Source organism: Podarcis tiliguerta (assembly GCF_965153285.1).
Source record: "Podarcis tiliguerta genome assembly, chromosome: 3".
NCBI lineage: Eukaryota > Metazoa > Chordata > Lepidosauria > Squamata > Lacertidae > Podarcis > Podarcis tiliguerta.
This window is the reverse complement of record NC_139536.1, coordinates 47,357,933-47,378,530: the sequence shown is the minus strand read 5'-3', so window position 1 is coordinate 47,378,530 and position 20,598 is coordinate 47,357,933. Positions and strand designations below refer to the sequence as shown.

General features: G+C 41.8%; 1 protein-coding gene across 5 annotated transcripts; it reads right to left on the bottom strand.

Annotated features, from left to right (window-relative positions):
* Nucleotides 1–1,229: 1,229 nt before the first annotated feature.
* Nucleotides 1,230–20,545, bottom strand: GNPAT (glyceronephosphate O-acyltransferase). 5 transcript variants are annotated; one of them, XM_083434110.1, is made up of 16 exons: nt 20,409–20,545; nt 16,500–16,691; nt 15,738–15,914; nt 14,288–14,417; nt 13,182–13,309; nt 12,868–12,943; nt 12,520–12,671; nt 11,584–11,714; nt 9,560–9,783; nt 7,503–7,748; nt 6,514–6,593; nt 4,212–4,352; nt 3,299–3,398; nt 3,113–3,206; nt 2,850–2,911; nt 1,230–1,902 (listed from the first exon to the last, which is right to left on the bottom strand). In XM_083434110.1, the coding sequence occupies exons 1-16, from the start codon at nt 20,457–20,459 to the stop codon at nt 1,859–1,861; spliced, it is 2,028 nt and encodes a 675-aa protein (XP_083290236.1). In that variant the 5' UTR covers nt 20,460–20,545; the 3' UTR covers nt 1,230–1,858. The 5 variants fall into 5 exon arrangements, with proteins under 5 accessions (XP_083290236.1, XP_083290237.1, XP_083290235.1 ...); XM_083434111.1 differs by having other exon boundaries at nt 16,500–16,688; nt 20,409–20,544; XM_083434109.1 differs by lacking the exon at nt 20,409–20,545 and adding an exon at nt 17,508–17,664 and having other exon boundaries at nt 16,500–16,688.
* Between the last annotated feature and the right edge of the window lie 53 nt (nt 20,546–20,598).

Sequence of the window (20,598 nt, the reverse complement as noted above, 5' to 3'; positions counted from 1 at the left end):
TAGCTGGGTAGGGGTGAGACCTGGGATAAACCCTAGAACTGGATAGGGAGAAGTGGGCCACCAGGTTTTACACAGCTTCCTTTTCACCAGCTTTATGCAAAAGCAAATTTGCCTAACAGGCAGAGGCAAGTACCTTTAAATAATTGTGAAGAGAGGATATGGGCAAGTGGAGCTTGTAATGAAGAAAAGCTGCAATTAATAGAATCTCCTTTTCCATAGTTATCCAGGTACAGGAACTATGTCTTCTTCTAGATATGACCAACCCAAATTATGTTCAGATGACCACATTATTAAGGTGCCAGTTACAGTCACTGTTGCGTCTATTAGATTTGGGAGGTGATGATTTGTTTTTGGCCATATGAATTAGCTGCATGAAAGAGGAAGATAAATAGAGATACAGTACTGGGGCAAATGCTAGTCTTAATTCATGCAGTATCACATATTATACTGCAGCTGGGTCATCCTTCTTAGAGAAGGGGGATTGATCATCTTGGGTGTGTGTACTGATCACTTCCCTGCAAGAACAGAATGGTGTTTCAAGTTCGTACTGATGCTGGGTTAATACTTATGGTCATTGTACATCAAAGAACAGTTTGCATTATCACAAGAGCATGAAATTCAGTAACTATGAATACCTTCCACTTACCGTACTTCTCTTGCGGAACTGGCACTGTTTCCAATTTTATTTTCAATTCTTTTCAACATATAGCCATCCAAACCAGCACAAAGACAAGTCCCTTTTATCTTCTCTCCCCATCCCCATTTTTAAAATCAGAAATTATTTTGGTAATGGGACAAAATGTTAGCTTTCTTTTATATTGCTCCCTTCCACTCCTGGCAAGCATATACTGAATAAACAGGTAGTATTGTTGATGAGAGCAAAGGCTAAAAATCAGCCATTATCAGCGACTCACATTATTTCTAATAAACACACAAATGAGTTTGCCCAATTTATGAAATATACCTAGTATTTATAGGACAGCATACTCATGTCTTCTCCCCACAACCAGACAAAGTTCAGGTCCTTCCCTTATTTAAGCTTTCCAGTGGAGAAGATACGTCCATACGCCAACCCCCAGTAGTCTCAGCCAACACAACTGTAGCCCAGAACATCTGGAAGGCACCAGGTTGCAAAGGCTGCAGTAGGAAACCCTGTTACATTTGGTAACACACAGGCACATACTCAGATATATAAATGTATATACCATTCATACATGAATAAAAGCGTAAGTGACAATATGCTTTTATAAAACCTAACAGCAAGAGAAGAAAAACAACGCAATGCACATTACACTGAAATCATCAAGTGTGCAACAGTTGAAAGCAGCAAAGTATTCCGTTCTTAGTTTTTAATACTTAAAAGTTGCAAAACCTGAAAAAACAGTTACAGCATTGACATTTTGTGAGAATTACATCCTTGAAAGGAATGAAATAATCTCTTCCTATGTACAACAACAGCCAATGATGCTTTTCCTTAAATATTGCTTTTAATGCTATGTCCTTAGTTGTTTAATCACATTTCTTCACAACAACAAAATAATTATATAAAAGCAACAATTTCCTTATGGCAAACATTTCAGACGTTAACCGTGTGATTCTGTTAAATGCTAACTGGGTGAAGGAAGGAGTGGCGTTTATTAAAGAGAATGTTAATCATCAATGCTGACGAAGTTCTCTGAGTGGCAATGGAAATATTCTGGACGTCAGGAGTTTTCTCCCACAATTATGTAGCAGTAGTAACATTTCAAGGTGGGAAGCGTATCCTAAGTCTTCAGTTAGCATCCTGTTCATAATCTGCCTTACTTCCAGCCGTTCACAGTTTTAGTGTGCATAAGGCAAGCCACTCAAGGAGCTCAAATTAAAGTCTTGCAGCCATCGGTTTGCTTACAGGTATCCTAGATTCTGTAACAGGAATACAGAGTACATTAGTTCTGAGAGAGAAACACTCTACCATTCCTTTACAAAAGCTGTTAAAGAAGTAAGACAAAAAGTTATGCAGGGAAAGGACTTGTTACAAAACTACCTCTCTGAATCAGAGCTTAGAAGGAAGCTCTGTTTTGGGCTGGGAAAGGCAAAGGAGCCTCCATTATGGAACCTGGGCAGGCAGGGTGTGTTCAAGCAAAAACTACTTGCAAAAGCTGCTACACCTCATGCTAAATCCACTGATGTAGTGCTAAGTCTTTGCCATCATTACTTCCATCACTTTTAAAATGTAAAGGTCAACTAAAGAATATCAGACATATACTCCTGAAAATGTTAAGCCAGGAGGCAATCAGCTGAAATGTAATAAAAAACTCCTATTTGGCCATAAAAGCTGCTATGGAGAGTGTTAACATTTTGGAGACCATACATGATTCACTCAGTCTGTATTTCTGATGAACTATTGCGGGTCAGAGATGATCCTGACAAGGTGAGACTCTGTCAAGACAATATTGCAAGGGCCCAGTTTTCAGCATGCTACATTTTACATTTGAAAAACAGCTCCTACTATTGCAAGAAGTTTACAAACTGTTCAGCTACTGTTGACTTGGGAAATAACAAAAAGAGAAGACACATGCAAAGTCTTTGGCAAAAAATCTCCCTCAGATTTCATAGTACAGTGGTACCTCGGGTTACATACGCTTCAGGTTACAGACTCCACTAACCCAGAAATAGTACCTCGGGTTAAGAACTTTGCTTCAGGATGAGAACAGAAATCGTGCTCCGGTGGCGTGGCGGCAGCAGGAGGCCCCATTAGATAAAGTGGTGCTTCAGGTTAAGAACAGTTTCAGGTTAAGAACGGACCTCTGGAACGAATCAAGTACTTAACCCGAGGTACCACTGTACTCTCCATTAGCAGAGACACTTACCAAACATTCCTGCGGTTTTACTTAGAGCTTCTTTCCTTACAATGTAAGTGAATCCATCACTCCTGGGGAGAAAAGGACAAGAACTGAGCCATATAATTAATGCATTCAGTGTTGTGAGTCCAAGCCTACAGAAGCCCCTCCTGACTGAGATTAGACAGGCAACCCTCCTTGCTGAATTTCTGGCACTGCTTAGTTGTGCAATCTCTGTATAATTTGCAAGAGACTTTATACCCCAACTTTCTTCTCAAAAATTTTGTACTCACGTTTTCGTTTTTGATGCAACGCCTTGTCGCACGAGAGCTGCCAAAGCATTTTTCTGCATGTCTGAGGACAGGACATCATAACACTGTGTGCTTCCTAAACAGGAGAAAGGGGAGCAATTAAAACTTTGGTTCATTTACCCCAAGTGCTAAGTAAAGAATTGCACCATCCAAAGACAAAACACACACCTGCCTCGAGAAGCTCAGAAGCAAAGCTTCGGACTCCAAATATAAACTGCTTCTCCATAAAGGTCTCATTCGATTCCTTTAAAAGGTACTTGCAGATTATCTAGTGGAGAGAAACCCATTCACGTCTTTGGTTAAGAAGCACATTAACAAAAGGATCATCACTCTTGCATGAACAGTCATTGGAAAACTAAACTTGCAATAAAAATGTAACATTCTGAGTTGAAAAATACTTCATAGCATTTTAAAGAGTTGATCTGCTTTCTAAAGAGCTACTTCCAAGGGGCAGCCGGATTCGATCTCCCCCGCCCCCCTTTGAATGCTAAGTTCCTCATGCCATATCTCTGTTTTTGAAAGCCACTTTGGGTTTCAAAGCAATTTTGTCATATGGCATTTGGGGGGTGGGGAGATGATGCTGTCAGAACACCACAAAAGTTCTTGTGAAATAAATATATGGGAACCCACACGAGGGCAGGGGGGGCAGAGCTGTAAGTGCTGTACGGCAGGGCTTCATTCTGCAGGTAATACAAATTTCAACTTGCTTATCTAATTTTTGTTTCCTTTAATCAATGACACCACCCAGTTAAATTTTAAATGTCAGCTCGATCAGGAGATACAACCCTAAGTGGAAGAGGACATGTGTTTGTTTGACTTCTAGTAAAATCTGTGCTACAGGTTTTAACCTGTTTTCTTAGGATGCTTAGGGTGCGTGTAGGCCACTTGCTTCTATACAAACACCCACATGTTAAGATTTTCACCATAGGCCCTTCTCATTTTCTTTATGTATTTATCTTTTTTATCCTACCAAAGGCCCTTCTCTGTGGGCCCCAGCATCAAAATATTAATAAATAAGTCACTCCCCACAAAAGGAATAGAAGACAAACTGGTGAAAATAACATTGCAGTTGATTTTGTACCTGGTAACCTTCCACAAAAGGCTTGAACATTGCTGTCAAGAAAGAGATTATATTGTCTCCTTTCTCAGTAACAAAAACTTGCTGGGTCGTGACTTGAACTGCGTCACATTTTGTAAGCAAGAAACAACCTTCTTCAAAATCCTGGGGATTAAACAAAATTGGTTATGTTTTTTTAGTGGGTTTAATGCCATGCAGACAATTACAGATATTCAACACTTGTATTTCTCCAGTAAATAGGTCTAACGTATCTCAAGTCTGTTTCTAACTTTCAAATTATACCTAAATGGTATCTCAGTGAAAAGGTATTTCAGTTACTATGGTCACAGCAAAGACAGATGGTTTTTAACATTTTATGGCAGCTGACTCCTTTGTGATATCATAACAGTAATATAGTTTTATTCTATAAAAATAATCTGATGGATGATAAAGTTAATTGCATACAGTGGAGTCTGGTTACACAAATCAAAACCAGTTTTTCAAGACAAGACAGCCAAGGCATACACACTCTGGAACTGGGCCTATAAAATTTCCTGCAGGCCCTCAAGTAGAGCAAGCATATGCATGTATTGTACAACCTGCCATCTGAAGAAAATAATATCTGTGTACTTGGACTCTGGCATACAAAAGCTGAGGCCACATATTTTGTCACTGTCTTGTCTGTAAGCAGACAAAATTCTGCAAACAACAGCACACGGGATGCACAACAAAAGTTTTGAATTATGCCTCTAGGTTACATAATAACACTAATTGCAAACCAAACTTTAACTGTTGGAGAAATTAGTTAGAATGCATGCTTGTTAAATATATATGTATGAATTTCAGAATGGGAAATTTCATTTAAATCTTTGCTCCAAATTGCTTTAATTTAAACAATTCAATCTGCTTAACAGTAATTATAATCAGGCAATCCACGTTGCCTGTATTATACCCCTGGATTTTCTAGCACCAAGTTAGCCCCGACGGAACAGCTGTTCCCAGCCAGCAGCAGAAGCTAATTCTCAGTTTGCATTGCGTAACAACTGCAAATAGTCCTGCTTGTTTGAGCACTTTGCACACTACATCAAGATTAAGAGGCTGGGATTTGTAATTCAAAGAGATGCTCCTTGAACATCTTAGAACTGAACACTCTGCACTCTTAGATGGCCAAGCATTCCTGAGTTTTTGTACTGAGAGTGCATGAAGTGCAGTTGAAGACCTGACCTTTCAAGAGGCAGAGTGGAGGGCAAACGATTCATTATTGGGCTTACACAAGAGCAAACTGAACCACACTGTAGTATGCAATTATGGCTGTATTAAGAACGGCACATGGAAGATAGATCAGAGAAAGTTTGGGCGGAACAGACTTCCCCTGTTAAAAACTAAAAAGAAGGAAGAAAATAATTGTGCATGCACTTCTAGCACAACCAGAATGGTCTTCCTCCGCACCATGATGGGACAGAACATAAATGTAAAGATAAAAGCAGCCCAAAACAAGGGATAGGAGAGGGAAAACCACCCCAAATGAGGAATAAGACACATCTGTAAGGCAGGGATGGGGAACCTGTGATCCTCCAGACTGGACTACATATCTCATCATCCATGCCCACTTGTTGTACTGGCTGGGGCTGATGGGAGTTGCAGTCCAACAACATCTAGAGGGCCACAGGTTTTCCATCTTTGCTCAGGGAATGTGAGTAGGGATAGTGAACTGACACTCTCCAGATATCTTAGAAGGACAGAACAGTGTGGGCAAGGCCAGTGATAAAATGCTGGTAATAGAGAAGCAAAGATAAATGTGGTGTGTATGGGTGTGTATATGCCACCCATAAAAAATATATTTTAAGTTTCAGACCGTTAAAGTTTCAGACTGTTAGTTGTCAAGCTCTTTCAGGTGTATGTGTAAAAATTAGGTTGTGACATCTAGAATGAGGCTATAGCATGACATTACAGAGCTTTGGTTTTACAGCAAAGGAAGTCATAACATCTTAAAACATTATAGATGATGTCATTTTATGAGAAGCAATAGAACAGGGATGAGGAACCTGTGGTCCTCCAGATGATGTTAGACTCCAACTTGCATCATCCCTGGCCACTGGTGATGCTAGACGGAACTGATGGGAGCGGGTTTTAGCCATGTTACTTCAAGGAAAAGAGGGAATAGCATATTGAAAACTCACTCAAAAAGCAGGCCAAAATGCTACCAACAGAAGATCATAACAGCTTCAAGATCCCTCTCTCTATTCACATTAGGCTTCACTATTTAGTGAAGTCATGAGAAACTCCTGTAGATATTAAGCTACCAGGACCGCACACAATACTTTACCTTCAGGGGTATTCCAGGAAAGAATATAAACTCGTCAGAGAAGACATCACGCCAGAAAGCAAAATTGCTATAAACTTCCTCTGGAAAACAAAATGCAACTGCCTATGAATCAACCCCTTTTTCAAAGTGTTTCACTATTAAAAGAGGATGTGTGCAAGGTGCTAATTTTTTAAGATAATCATGTGGGTTAAACGATGGCATAAAAACTGAACATGTACACAAGAATGGCAGAGTCACTTGGAAATGGTAGGTGCAATCATCAGAATCTACTTCTGTGCAAAGTCTACTGAAATGACAGGGGATTTATAAACCAGAATTGTTGATGGATTGCGGTTAACCTTAACACTAAATTATGCAACGTAAGTTGTCAGGGCATGCACCAACCCCTTCAATCAACAGCTACTGCAGAATTAGTTCACCAGATAATGCTAGTTCACTGGCACATGTCATAGCTGTTAAATTAAGGATGCTTTGAAGCATGACCAAGTTAGTCAGGTCATGGGAAGTGAAGCTGCTATAACCACAGAGAGCCACTGGGCATTACCTTCATGAACTGCAAGCTAATATAAGCTTCACATTTTATTTACACTAACTAGTCTGCATGCATGATGAACACTGGATCATGGTGAATAGGCATATTGGGTACATTAACTTGCCAGCTTCCAGCACAGCTTATAATATAGGAAAGCACTTTATAATTGTGCTAAATATCTGAACAATCTATTTATATATTTTAAGAAAGAGGGATGGATAAGACATAAAGCCTAATCCAGAGCACAGGAAAAGGAGCATGCACAAAATGCTCTTTATACCCTTTCCCAATCTGTAGCTCATCCAGACCTGCTCAGTCGAACCATACATAAAATGCTTGGGGAACAAGGGAATAGTTCCAAAAATCTCATCCCAAGCCTGTTTAGCAAATGACATAACTGAATAATAGGAGCAGATTTGTGGCTTTACAGATTTGCTATATTAGACAATGGATTTACCTTTTCTAGAACAGTGTGTCATTTGCAACGCGAATGCTACAAGGGCTGGTCGCACAAAGACGTTGAGCAGCTGGTTCCTGTAGGACCCGCACATGAGGACGGCAAGCGCTTGCTTAAAGACAAGCTCTTCCGTAGCGCCAGCTTCCATATCTTTGTCATTGAGAACCACTTGCCCGTTGACAAGGCTCACAATGTTGGCGTGTAGAGCAAGACTGGATCGCACCGCTTTGTTAGCACACAGATTATCTAGGAAAAGACAAATTGGGAATAAATGCCAAAACTGACACCATCTCTTATTTTAGCTTTGAATTTTTCAAAAAAAATACCAAGGAAAGAGGCAGGAAAACTGAATTGTTTCAGCTAGTGAGGGGCAAAATGCGCCTGTCTCATTCAGAGCAGGCTGTGCCTATCTTAGCCTTTTTTTGGGAGAATCCTCAGAAGCAGTCGCCCAAGCTTTTTCTGACAATTCTTCCCAAAGGCTCAGAAGAGCTGGTCTAGGGGAGTTCCTCCACTGAGGAACATAGGAAGCTGAGCCAGGTCACTGGTCCATTGAGCTCAGCATGACTTACAGCGAATGGCAGCAGCTATCCAGCATATCCAGACAGGTGACATTCCCACTCCTACCTGGAGATTTCAGGGGTTGAACCTGGCACCTTTTGCATGAAAAGCTGGTGCCTTGCCACTGAGCCACAACAGTTCCTTATGTTCCTACCTTCCTAGGTCCCACTATCACTAGCCCTACTTCCCACGCACTCGCAATTTTACTAACTTGCTGGGACGGGGAGGTGGAGAAGGAGAAAAAACAAGCAGCTGGAGTGTCTTGCCAAAAAAATTCCTACGTTTCCAGTTCTCTAAGGTGAAGGCTTCAGAACATCTTTAGATCCTCCATTGCCAATGGGGACTCTGTTCAATGACTTAGGAAGAACAAACAACTGCAGTCCTCAGAATTTACACTGGTAATGATGGAACAGCTGTGAAGTGGTCTTTGGCTATTGTTCCCCTTCCGCAACCTCACCCTACAACTTGGTAAGTTTGAGAAAGGTTGGGGAAACAGGCAGATGAGAGAGCCAGCAGGTAACCATTCTAAGTGGAGGCAGAATTTGGAAGAGGGTGGAAGCTGGTAAGGACAAAGAGATTTCTAAACTGGCAACTTTAAAAAGGCATATAATTATTATCTGCCTTCCTCAAACAGGAAAACATCCTATTTTCAGACCACTGTGTCTAGCACAAAGTTAAGTATCCTTCATATTCCACTGCACTGCAAAGTAGTAAAAGCAATCAGAGCTTCTTCAAAATTAAGAGAACCACAGACTTATGATCAGGTGAGATGGAAATGTGAAAGTGGGAGAAAGAGAAAACCCCTGTTACCACAAGGTAAGAGCATCAATTGTATGCTTTCAGCCTTTGTGAACCTTATTTATAGCGACCAATTAATAAATGACTTATGGAGGAAGGCAAACTACAAGAACCTCGTATTCCAGCCCAAAATTATGCTGGCTTTAAAGCTCAGGTATTTTTCATATTTGTATTTCCTTGTGGAATCATCTCTCCTGCCCTGAACCACGTGGCTCCTTGAGCAGTCATGGCAAGACATTGGTATTGTATGTCTGCCATACAAAACTCAATTAGATTGCGTCCCATCCCAGCCTCAAGGCTCAAACAACACAAAATCAGCACAATTGGGTAGGGCCCTAGTGGGAGGGCTCTTGCTTAACCTTGCCTCATAGTTGTTGTGTGTGCATTTTGTGTGGATGGTTTTGTTTTGTTTTTAAAAACCTTGCTTTCTAGCATGTCTTGTTCTCTTTTATAATTGAGATGGTCACCACAAATATAAGTAACCTTTCCTGCAATTTTTAAATCTTTTTTATAATGAGGAAGGGCAGTAATCATATGCTGTAGTAACATTATTCATGTATTTAGGGGGGTGCAGGAATCAGACTGGTTTTAAAGTCCTAAAAGGAAAATTCTAGCCTCCCACTGTTCCCAAACACATAAAAAGTAACACAAGCTACATTGTTCTCAGAAAACGAAATGTGTGTACAATGTTCACTGCATACCAGGCCAATCAAGGAATCCTCCAAATGTCTGAGTTAAACCTTTTAGCCAAAGTGTCTTTTCAACAAGAAGCTGAAAATCTATGGCTGGTAAATTCTGGAGTAGGACAGCAGCAACTAATATCCATGGGCTCAGAACCATGTTTTCTATTTGTAGGAGTTCTATTTTGTAGGCTACATCACAGGCAAATTCCTGGATTTCCTCAGATGGCTTTTGTGGAATATGCCTAAAAGGAAAAGTGTAGTGAGCAAAGGCATTCAAAGTCTTGTATTCCCATATAGATTCAGTCTGCTTTTGCGAAATTTCTTTTTGCAAAGGATATTCCATCCATCCCACAGGACCTCTGAGTGCCACTGAGTGAGGGACCTGTGAAATTGCATTTATTTTTGCATGGAATCCCCGCCCCCACCAGCAAGCAATACCTTCAAATCACTGATCACACCTGTCTGCCATTGACTGAACCATACAATTTAAAAGTCCAGTGCTTTTTTTCAGTGTTGTCATGGTGCAAAAACATGGGTGCAAGGCATGGATCCTTATGGCTCCATGTAATTTTATAAGGGATTTCCTCAAAAACACTATCAAATCATAGGTCACAACTGCATCCACAATGTTGTTGTCATCCTATGCAAAAGTACAGTGGTACCTCGGGTTACATACACTTCAGGTTACATACGCTTCAGGTTACAGACTCCGCTAACCCAGAAATAGTACCTCGGGTTAAGAACTTTGCTTCAGGATGAGAACAGAAATCGTGCTCTGGCGGCACGGCGGCAGCAGCAGGCCCCATTAGCTAAAGTGGTGTTTCAGGTTAAGAACGGACCTCCGGAACGAATTAAGTAGTTAACCTGAGGTACCATTGTAACGCAAAAGTAATGAAGGTTCCTGAGTATCTCTGCCTTGTTTTCCTGATACTGGGAAAAACCTGGATATGTGTTTTTGATAGTGAAGTCTACACATTTTTAATTTTATTTTATTCAAGAGGACCTGTATTCATTCAACTAGACCCAACTTGTACCTGAACCTCATAGAAAAAAACACAGTGAGAGCATGTGTGTGTGAGAGCGTGTGTGTGTGAGAGCGTGTGTGTGTGTGTGCACGCACCCACACGCGCACCCACCCACCCACCCACCCACACATAAATGCACACTTCCTCTGGAAAGGAAGTAACCTGGGGTTTGGAAGAAGAGAAACAACTCAAAAGGGTAGTGCCCATATGCCACTCTCTCAAAACTCCAAATGTGCCTACGGGTCCCAAATGGTGGGTGAATAATAATAATAACGGGACGCGGGTGGCGCTGTGGGTTAGAGCCTCAGTGCCTAGGGCTTGCCAATCGAAAGGTCGGCGGTTCGAATCCCCGCGGCAGGGTGCGCTCCCGCTGTTCGGTCCCAGCGCCTGCCAACCTAGCAGTTCAAAAGCACTCCCGGGTGCAAGTAGATAAATAGGGACCGCTTACTAGCGGGAAGGTAAACGGCGTTTCCGTGTGCAGCTCTGGCTCGCCAGAGCAGCGATGTCACGCTGGCCACGTGACCCGGAAGTGTCTCCGGACAGCGCTGGCCCTTGGCCTCTTTGAGTGAGATGGGCGCACAACCCTAGAGTCTGTCAAGACTGGCCCCTACGGGCAGGGGTACCTTTACTTTAATAATAATAACAGCAGCAGCAGCAACACCAACACCTGGGGGTGCTTACTTTCATATCTAAAACTTAAGTAACAATATTTTGAAGTTCATATTAACAAAGTGAAGTATGCCCATTAAACAGTATTTACATCTACAGGAAGTAATAAATGAGTTCAGGAATGCTTTATTTTGGGGTCAGCATCCCCATGATGCATTCGCACTGTAATGCCCCTCAAATATTGAGATCTGACCAATGCTGAAGGTAGGACCAATGAATGATCTAATAGACTTGTCTGATACAGTAAAATTATGACTAAATATTGTGATAAAAGGGGAAGCATCACTACCCAGCTAATGAGCACTTTTAAATTTTACAGTGAAAAACAGATATCATACGCTGTAATACCTTGGAACCAAGTTAAATGAAGAGGTATCGATTCTCCCAGCTGCCAATGATCTGAGTGATATAGGCTGTCCAAAGAATATGTGTATGCTTCCAAAATCTTCACTCAGGATTTTCCTAGCTTTCAAGAGTCCCTACAAAAGATAAAACTTGAGACATGTGCAAAGATACATGCAGGTCTACTACATTTATTATTTTATCATACCTTCTCCAGCATCAGTTTGCAATTTTTATGATTAGCTTAGGATTCTTAGCCTATTCATCCTCACAATCTTGAGGTACATGGCTATTTTTTCCTCTTCTATAGGAAGGAAACTGTGATTGAGGTAGGAAATTGCCCTTGACAGCCAGGCAATGTTTAAATGCAACACTAAGTCATGGTTTGCATGCATCCACCTCCTACAAGCACAGGTGCAAAAAGAGCACCAGAAGTTGCTGATTCTTTTACAGTTACCAGATTTTAACTATTGTTTGTTAAAATAAAGCAACTTCATAAAATATAGGTGGCAGCCAACTAAAATCTACTCAGAGTTGACCCATTAAAATTAATGGGCTTTAAGTCAACCAATCTCATTGATTTAAATGGGTTTACTTAAATTATGACGAATGATGGATGTAACCATATGGCTTGCAGTTAGCTTGTTTCAACAAACCATACTTAACCAACGTTTGTCCAGGTCTGGATGTCATGGCCGGCTAAGTTTAATTTAAAACAGAAGCAAAAGTTTCCAAATTCCTCCTTGTAGCCACATCAAAGGCGGAGAGAGTCACAAATGAGCCCAAGACTCGTGGTGACCAGTTCTTGTAACTGTCAACCATTGTGTAGCATTATGACCAAACAAGGCCACAGTGAATTTAAGGCCAAGCAAGATATGAACCCAGAATAAATGCCCAAGATTCCATCCATTGGACTACAATAATTTGAACCTACGTTCTTACCGATGTAGATTCCTTTGGTTTAGGGACTCCTAAAAGTTCGCGTGCATAAAGGGATTCTTCCAATACCCTCTCGTAGCTGATACTGATTGGGACAAGATAAATGTCAAACACTTCCCTTTTAAGGAAAGGGTCCATCACAATATTGAGGAGACCTATAAGAAGAAAATTATGTTATGTATGTAGTATGTAGTATGAAATAAATGCATAAAATTCATGTAAAAATTAAATCATGATTGTTTACAAAGCGCATAAGTTTCTAGCATGCAATTTGTGCTGAACACATGGCTCACTTCTGAGCATAAATCGTCTAATTCTGCGACAAAGGCTGCAATTTTCTGACCAACATACCAAACTTTGGAGTCAAAGTCTTTGCTGTGCGGCTTCTTGTCCCCTCAAGATAAAATTCAACGGGAGCATATCCATTCTTTAGGACAAAAAAGACAAAAACATAACCATTAGCAAACACAAGGGAAATCTATTAACTCATTTTTAAGTGAGTTATCTAAGTGGTGTATATTTTTTTTTAATTAAAAAATTAATGTTTTAAATAGCAGCTACTTGGGTCAAACAAAGTATAACCAAATGTGGCATCAACCACAAATAAAGAAATAAAGTAAACCTGAGCAAGTATTAAAACTCAACATAAAATTACAGTTATTTACCTTTAACATAGTTTTCACATATTCAGCAAACACAGCCCAGTAGAGTTTGTTACCACCAAATGTACGTCGCATAAAAAAGGCACCTGATTTTCGTAGCAGCTCACCGACCAGTTTCATTCCCAAGAAATCTAGCAGAGGCACAGAATAGAGTAGCAAAATTGGTGTTTCAAAGTTGGTAGTCCATTCAGAAAACAGAATGCAAAACACACAGAGATTTTGCCAACCACTTATGTGGGTAGCGAATCAAAAACAAAATTCCAAAAATATATTTAGAGGGTATTATTTGGCAGCAAATTATATAGCATTCATAGGGTGATATACAACTAAGTCATAGAATAAACATCTTAGGCTGTATCCAGGGCTCCTGTTCTGCTAGCGCAAAGGACATACACTAGTGGAATGGAACTTTCCCTTCTCTTTTGCCTGTAGCCCCCTATGGGCCCCCAAAATCAGCTGCAGAGGATTAGAAGATGCTTTGGAGAAGATGGGGGGTGGTGTGGAGCAAAGGAGAGAAAAGTTCTGCCGGAACACATCCTTTGCACCACTGCAGGTCTGCTGGCACTCCTTTGGCTATGACCCAATGAATTCAATGGGCTTGCTATTGTAAGGGGTTTGTGTTATGGAAGCCTTGGTATTCTACCCTGGTTTTCTGTTGGTTGTGTCAGTGTACACAAGCCTTTGATAAATGACATGCATAATTGCATCTTATGTTTTAAATGCTTATAATTAAGCTTCAAGTGTATTTACGCTCCTACTTGTAATAGAGAGCTATCTTGAAGCTCCGAAAGGGTGATCTTCACACTGGTGATCTCATTCACAGGTTTTCAAGAACAAAATCCACTACGATTTCCCTTGGGACGGGCTATTCTCCCTCCTACCGGGGGATCAAGGAATCCCTGCATTCATCAGTTCCCTCTCAGATTTTTGGCCTGACCTTGTGGAGCCTCCTTGCTGTAGAAATCCATGGGGGATATTGCAAGCACAGTAACACGACCAACACACACATTTATAGCAGTCTGATCCAAGCTCACGTTGCCCAATCCGGATTGTGGCATTACAAAATTCTGGCTATTTTAGGAATCTTTTGTTTGAAAGGAAATACTTGCCTATTCCTGCAGCAATGACAGGCAAAGCCAAGTCATAGGTGTACAGCACATAAGATAGTAAGAGAAAATCGATGTAGCTGCGATGACTGGGCAGCAGAACAACGGGATGCTCTTGTATTGCCTGTTGTAACTAACGAAGAACAAAATGCCATTTATCACTATGAAGGAATCTTGAGTTGTCTTTTTCTTTAATTTCAGCACATGGCCACAATATACTCTGCAACTCTTTTAGATTTTTCTTTAGAGAAGATGATTGAATAATAAACTAAAGCATCAACTTTTATGATGACTTAAACATAACAGAAGCAGGGAAGTCAGACCTCAGAAGTTCTACATCAGCATTTTAATTACTCTGGGTTGCATGCAGTCGTTGTGTGAATGAAATCAGCTTGGCCCACACAAGGTTCACCTAATTACCTCTATGTAAGGCTGCTGTCCTAAGTATCTCCCACAGATCACTTGGGATTGCATAAAAAGATGACATGCCTGCAGTAGCACAATCTTTTTATATTAAAAAGTTAAAAAAAGAAGGTAAAGGACCCCTGGATGGTTAAGCCCAGTCAAATTAGACTATGGGGTGCAGCACTCATCTCGCTTTTCAGTCCAAGGGAGCCAGTGTTTGTCCACAGACAGCTTTCCTGGTCATGTGGCCAGCACGCCTAAACCACTTCTGGTGCACGGAACACCGTGACAAGTGCCAGAGCTCATGGAAACGCCATTTACCTTCCTGCTGCAGCAGTATCTATTTATCTACTTGTGCTGGTGTGCTTTCGAATTGCTATGTTGGCAGGAGCTAGGACAGAGCAACGGGAGCTCACTTCGCTGCGCAGATTTGAAAAACAACCTGTTGACTTGTAGAGTTATTGGGCCATTGATTCCAACCCCACATTAACATTGGCATGAAAATTCGTACAAACTCATGCTTGTTGATAGTTGCATATCAAAAGCTGATACGAGGGGGGAAATGGAAAAGGCGCTTCTAGAAATATTTTCTTTCCTTAGTTATTTTTTATACATCTTAAGGTAAAGATCATGGATCCAAGGAGAACAAGGCTCCCAGTGGCTATTAGCTCTGATAGCTATGTGCCACCTCCAGGGTTGGAGACAGTACGCCTCTGAACACCACCAGCTGCTGGGCAGCATTGCAGTAGACATGTCCCTAGTGTGGGCTTTTCATGGGCATCTGGTTGACCACTGTGAGAACAGGAAGCTGGCCTAGATAGGCTTTTTGGCCTAGACAGGGTTTGGTGATTTCCCCGTGAACATGGTAATTCTTTAATTATGGCTACAACCCAAGGGTTCTGAAAATGCCACCCCAGGGACAATCAATATGTCACACTGTCACACTATAATGTGGTTCCTACAGTCAGCATGGCCACACAGATTCATTCCGATTGTAATGGTGTCAAGAGTTCCAGCTGTTTCCATATGCCTTCATACACATACTTACTTTCTGCATGCCATCTTCATTCACACAGATGCTCTTGAAAAGGGATTTAAATATTTTGCTCAGTGTGAAAGCAAAAAACCGTATAGCTCCCATATGCATGCTATGTGCCATCTCATCCAGAATTTCTGCTGCTTCTTCTTGTATGATGTCAGGTGATTCACCTGTCTCTTTCGATAGCTATGTGAAAGATGAAGACCAGTAGTGAATAAAAACCAAATGTCTCTGACATTTTGAAGATTGTTTGGCACACAGTGGCCTATAATTGCTTTGTATGTGGCAAATAAGAATTGTTGAAAAGGTTTACTCTCTTGCAGGAAGAACTACAAGTGCAGGTGCAAATGAAATTACACCTTGAGGATTTATCAGCTGTGTGACTAGCACAAATAAAATAGGGTAATCCTTTTCTTTTATGGAAATACAATTATGGGGAAAGCCCCACCTGTTGATAAAGTTATAAATCCCTGAAACAATCCATTTCAAAACACATATGAATTACACAAATCATGCAAAGGCCAATCCAATAAAACTCTCTCTCAGCTGAAAAGACCACCTCCACCTGAGCAAGACACAGAAAACAGTATAGATGATTATGCAATTTGAGGAATTTTCTACTATAAGGGAAAGAAAAGAAACAAGATTATACCCTGAGAAAATCAAAGCAATAGCCTCATGGCTAGAAAAAACAACTGGCAGTAAACAAGGGTGCTGCTCAAAGAAGACCTACAAATACATTAACTTCTGAAGTAAGAATTTTTTACTCACGTGTTTGATGACATATTGAACTTGTTCAGATTGCAGAACAATAGTTTTAATGGCACTTGGCTTACAGGGAGAAAGTTCTTTATAAACAACAGGTGTGTAGCATTTCATTGCATATCTGAGGTCACTGGATTGCCGCCTCTCTTCCAAGATATCTTCAAAATCATCTTTTTTCTTTGATGTGAGGTTTTTCTGCTGGGAACATAATGAAAGAAGAATCAGACAGTAACTTAATCCATGCACAGTGCAATCTCATGCATATCTACTCCGAAGTTAAGTCCTTATAAAGTCAATAGGACTTATTCCCTCATAACTGTGTATAGGCCTGCAGCCTAAATAGCTTTCTGAGGTTTGTCAGAGAAAATGATGTCATGACAGTAAAATGTACAATTAGCAACATCTCTGCTATCATGAAATCCTTTATCTCTGCTGTTATGAAATCCAATAACTTTACTTTCATGAAATCCCGTATCTCTGCTATCATGAAACCATTTTGTAATATTTGCTTTTATTTAATTAGAGTTCAACCTACACAAATGAGCCACAAGGTTTAACAGCTGAGTTTTACAATCAAGGAGCTGGCTGGCTGGTTTAAATTAGTATGGCAAATTCAGTTCTTCACATGGTCTTTATTGTCCATAAGGGTTGTCATCTGGTAACAAAGGCCGCTATGAAAATAGAAGGTACAATTGGCAATACTCCCCTTTTATACAAATATTAAAAGAGCATCAGAATCTAACTATAGTCTTAACAACCCAGTGCTACCCACAGTCCCCAAGCTCTCCAAATCATCCTTTGCATATCCACTTCCTTCTTCTCAATAGCATACACAAATCCTTTGGCTTCTAGCTCCCTCAATGTTATGCATTGCCTCTGTCCTATTTTCTCCCTCAATTCCATCTCCATTGTCAATTGTTTTCTTGAGTACCTCTTTATCTATCCATCAGTTTTGTTCCATGTCCATTTGGTAGTCCGTCTCCCTCCCCACCATAGCGTACAGCCCTTACTGACCTTAAGTGGAGTTTCTTCAGAGTTTTTCTCCACCCTGAAAGCGTTGAGGCAGCATTGTCCCATGGGCAGTTTGGAACATTCACAAGTTGGAATGTCCACACCAATTCAGCCAATAACTGTCAGTGACCTCACTGCCACAAGTGTACTAAAAAAACAAATGCACTGATTTCTACAAATAGGAGAACTGTGCATTTCAAATTGTTGCGTGTGTCAATGAAAGAAGATTTACAGATTAGCCTGCATCCCTTGGGAAGGCACAGTAGCTCAGTGGGAGAGTGCACATACTGGATAGAGAAGATCCCTAATTGCAAACAGTGGCATTCCCACTTCAGAGGATCCCAGACAGCAGAGCTGGGAGAAGATCCTTGCCTGAAACCTTGGACAGCCAGGCAGAACCGATAGTACCAGGCTAGATGCATCAGTGGTGTGACTACATAAGGATACTTCAAATGTGTCCATATATACATTATCCAATAGTGGCTTCCTCAACCCAGCATGAGATGCATACGTACTCACAAGTGCTACTCACACTGTTGAGCCCCCAGTATCTTCAGGTCTGTGTTGATGAACCGAAGTATACCCAACAGAAGTGCATGGCTCTGTTCTGCATCTGTAGGAATTCTTACACTAGCACTGGGGGCACATGGCTAGGAAGGGATGGCACAGGACTAAGACTGCAATCTTGTACAAGCTTCCATGGAGCAAGTCCTACTAAACTCAGTCTGAGTAGACCTAAATAGGATTGCTCTGTCAGTCTTCCTGCTTCAGACAAGAAGAACACTGCACAAGAGACATACTAGAGGCAAAACTTGCTACTGCTATGGAAAATCCTTCTTTCCCTACTGATTTGCTTATTTGATGACAAAAGGCTCCAGCATAGAATCATAGAATTGTAGAGTTGGGTGATCTGGTCCAATCCCCTGCAATGCAGGAATAAATAAATGTGTATGCATAACAAATGTGCCATGTGCAATGCAATGTGAAAGAAAAAGATTTGCAAAAAGCCAGCCTAGATGACTGGATCCATTAAAGCACCACCATACTGCCATTAACATAAAGACAGGACTAAGGCAAGGCAGTACAGAGGTACTACTTTAACAACTTTCCTGGCTTGCTGTAGTTTATTTAAGCCTTTGACATTAAGCTCCCTATTCTAGGATGGCAGTAGTCACAAATACCACCCCACTTCAGCTTCTTTTTTGTGGGGATTTTCTTTGACAGAGCACTGAGAACAGGGAATTATAAATAAGTGGAGTTTGCAATTAAAAAATCCAAAGATACAGAACTAGCTGTAAGGAGTGCAAGTTTCTTTGATTACTACAGATTTATCTGTTACCAAACAGACAAACAATTCTCATGAGAATGCAGCCTTCTCTATTCTCAATTGGTTCTGAGCAGTGTTTGCAACTGAGATATGAAAGCTAGGAGCTAAATGGCACCTTAAACCTAGGTTATGGGCACAACAACGGAATATCTAGGTGCACTTTTTTATAACCAGAATACAAAGCTGAAAATGAATGAACTGCAGCTAAAATATTATCTTCCTTTTTCACATGGTCTAATCCTTCCCCTGCCTACCCCCCCCCCCCAATATCATTAAGAGGGTCTCTTCTCCAGTCTTCAGACAGTAGCTGGAAGTAGGGAGGCAGAAAAAAGCCCTCCTTTCCTTCCACTCTGCAGTTTTAATCTGAAATCGTAGGTGTAGTACTGCGCCCAGAGCTCAGAAACTGCTCACGTAAATGAAATTCCCTGTCACAAAAGGCACCTAGAACAATGGGAGTTCCAAACACTGCTTCTGAGATGTGGTTGGCAGTACTACATTGCATGTTAGGATTTCTACCAATAATAAGCACTGGTCTGTACAGGTATCTCCTCCTACATTTCAAGGGAAGGGGAATTTTTAGCATCTTGATAAGCCAGCTATTTGAAGGACTGTTGCAAGAGTACATACAAGTTCAAGTGTAACAAAACTGAGTGAAACATACAACCGCAAAATTCAGCAATACCTGCAGCACTGGTTTATGTTCTGCAGCAGGATAGGGACTGTAGGAAGAAAATGCACACACTTCCCTTTCAAGACAGTACTGTCCACCTTCTTTTGACGCAGTAAAAAAAAACCTTATGATCAAAGAAGCAGCCTGGATCCTCATTCCTGTGCAATCCCTGCTGCCTGAGATTGCTCAAATCAGTTGTGTCCACATAGCTCAGGTTTATTCCCTGCTCTTGGCGAAGGAAAAGAGGCTTACAGGCTTTACAGTAGATGGGGGAAGGCGGTGAGGCGACAGCCAAAGTGACAGTTCAGTGGAGCTTCCTCCCAAGTTAAAAACCCTTATTTACCCTAGCAACCAAACTCACAGCCCTGCCACACACAGAGCCTATCTTCAAGCGACCATGCCAAAAAGGCTTCAACACATTAATGTCTCTTGTCTAAACGGACAACGATTCTTTCTTTCGGGATATCAGCGCCCATGCACAAAAGACCTTGCATTTTTGTGCTGTGACAGCCCAGTGAGCATGCCTGGCACATGAGCAGACGGGCTCCACGTGAGAGCTGCCTGCTGTTTATGGCGTGGGGCGGTGGGCCCCGAACAGCTGTCAGGCAGGCAGCAATGCAGCAGGTGCAGTTCCCCGTCTTCCTTTCCCCGAGTTCCAGCATTGAAAGAGCATGCACCCTGACGAACTGCAACCTGCCTGTCATCGCGCGGACCTTCTGCCCACGACCAAGAGACTAATGCGGAGGGGTCAGCGAGGGGCGGCCGCGCCTCCCTCCCAGCCCCGACGAGGAAGCAGGGCCCGGCCGCTCTCCTTTTCCCATGGGGCTTCCCAGCACACAATGCCGCCCCCCGCCCGCCCCAGCCACGGAGCAGCAGCGCCGCCGCTGAGGGGACAGAAGGCACTTACCGAGAACATGGGGGTCCCTCGCCGGACGGCGCCACCGACTGCAGCCGCCATGGCCAGCTTCTCCTGCCGGCAGCCGTTGCCTGGCTAAGCCCTCTCCTTCCCAGCTGGCTCCCTCCTCCGGGGGCCGGCAGAGCCCATGAACCCGCCCCTGCGCCCGTCCTCCTCGCCTCCCTGCCCGGCGGCTCCTCCA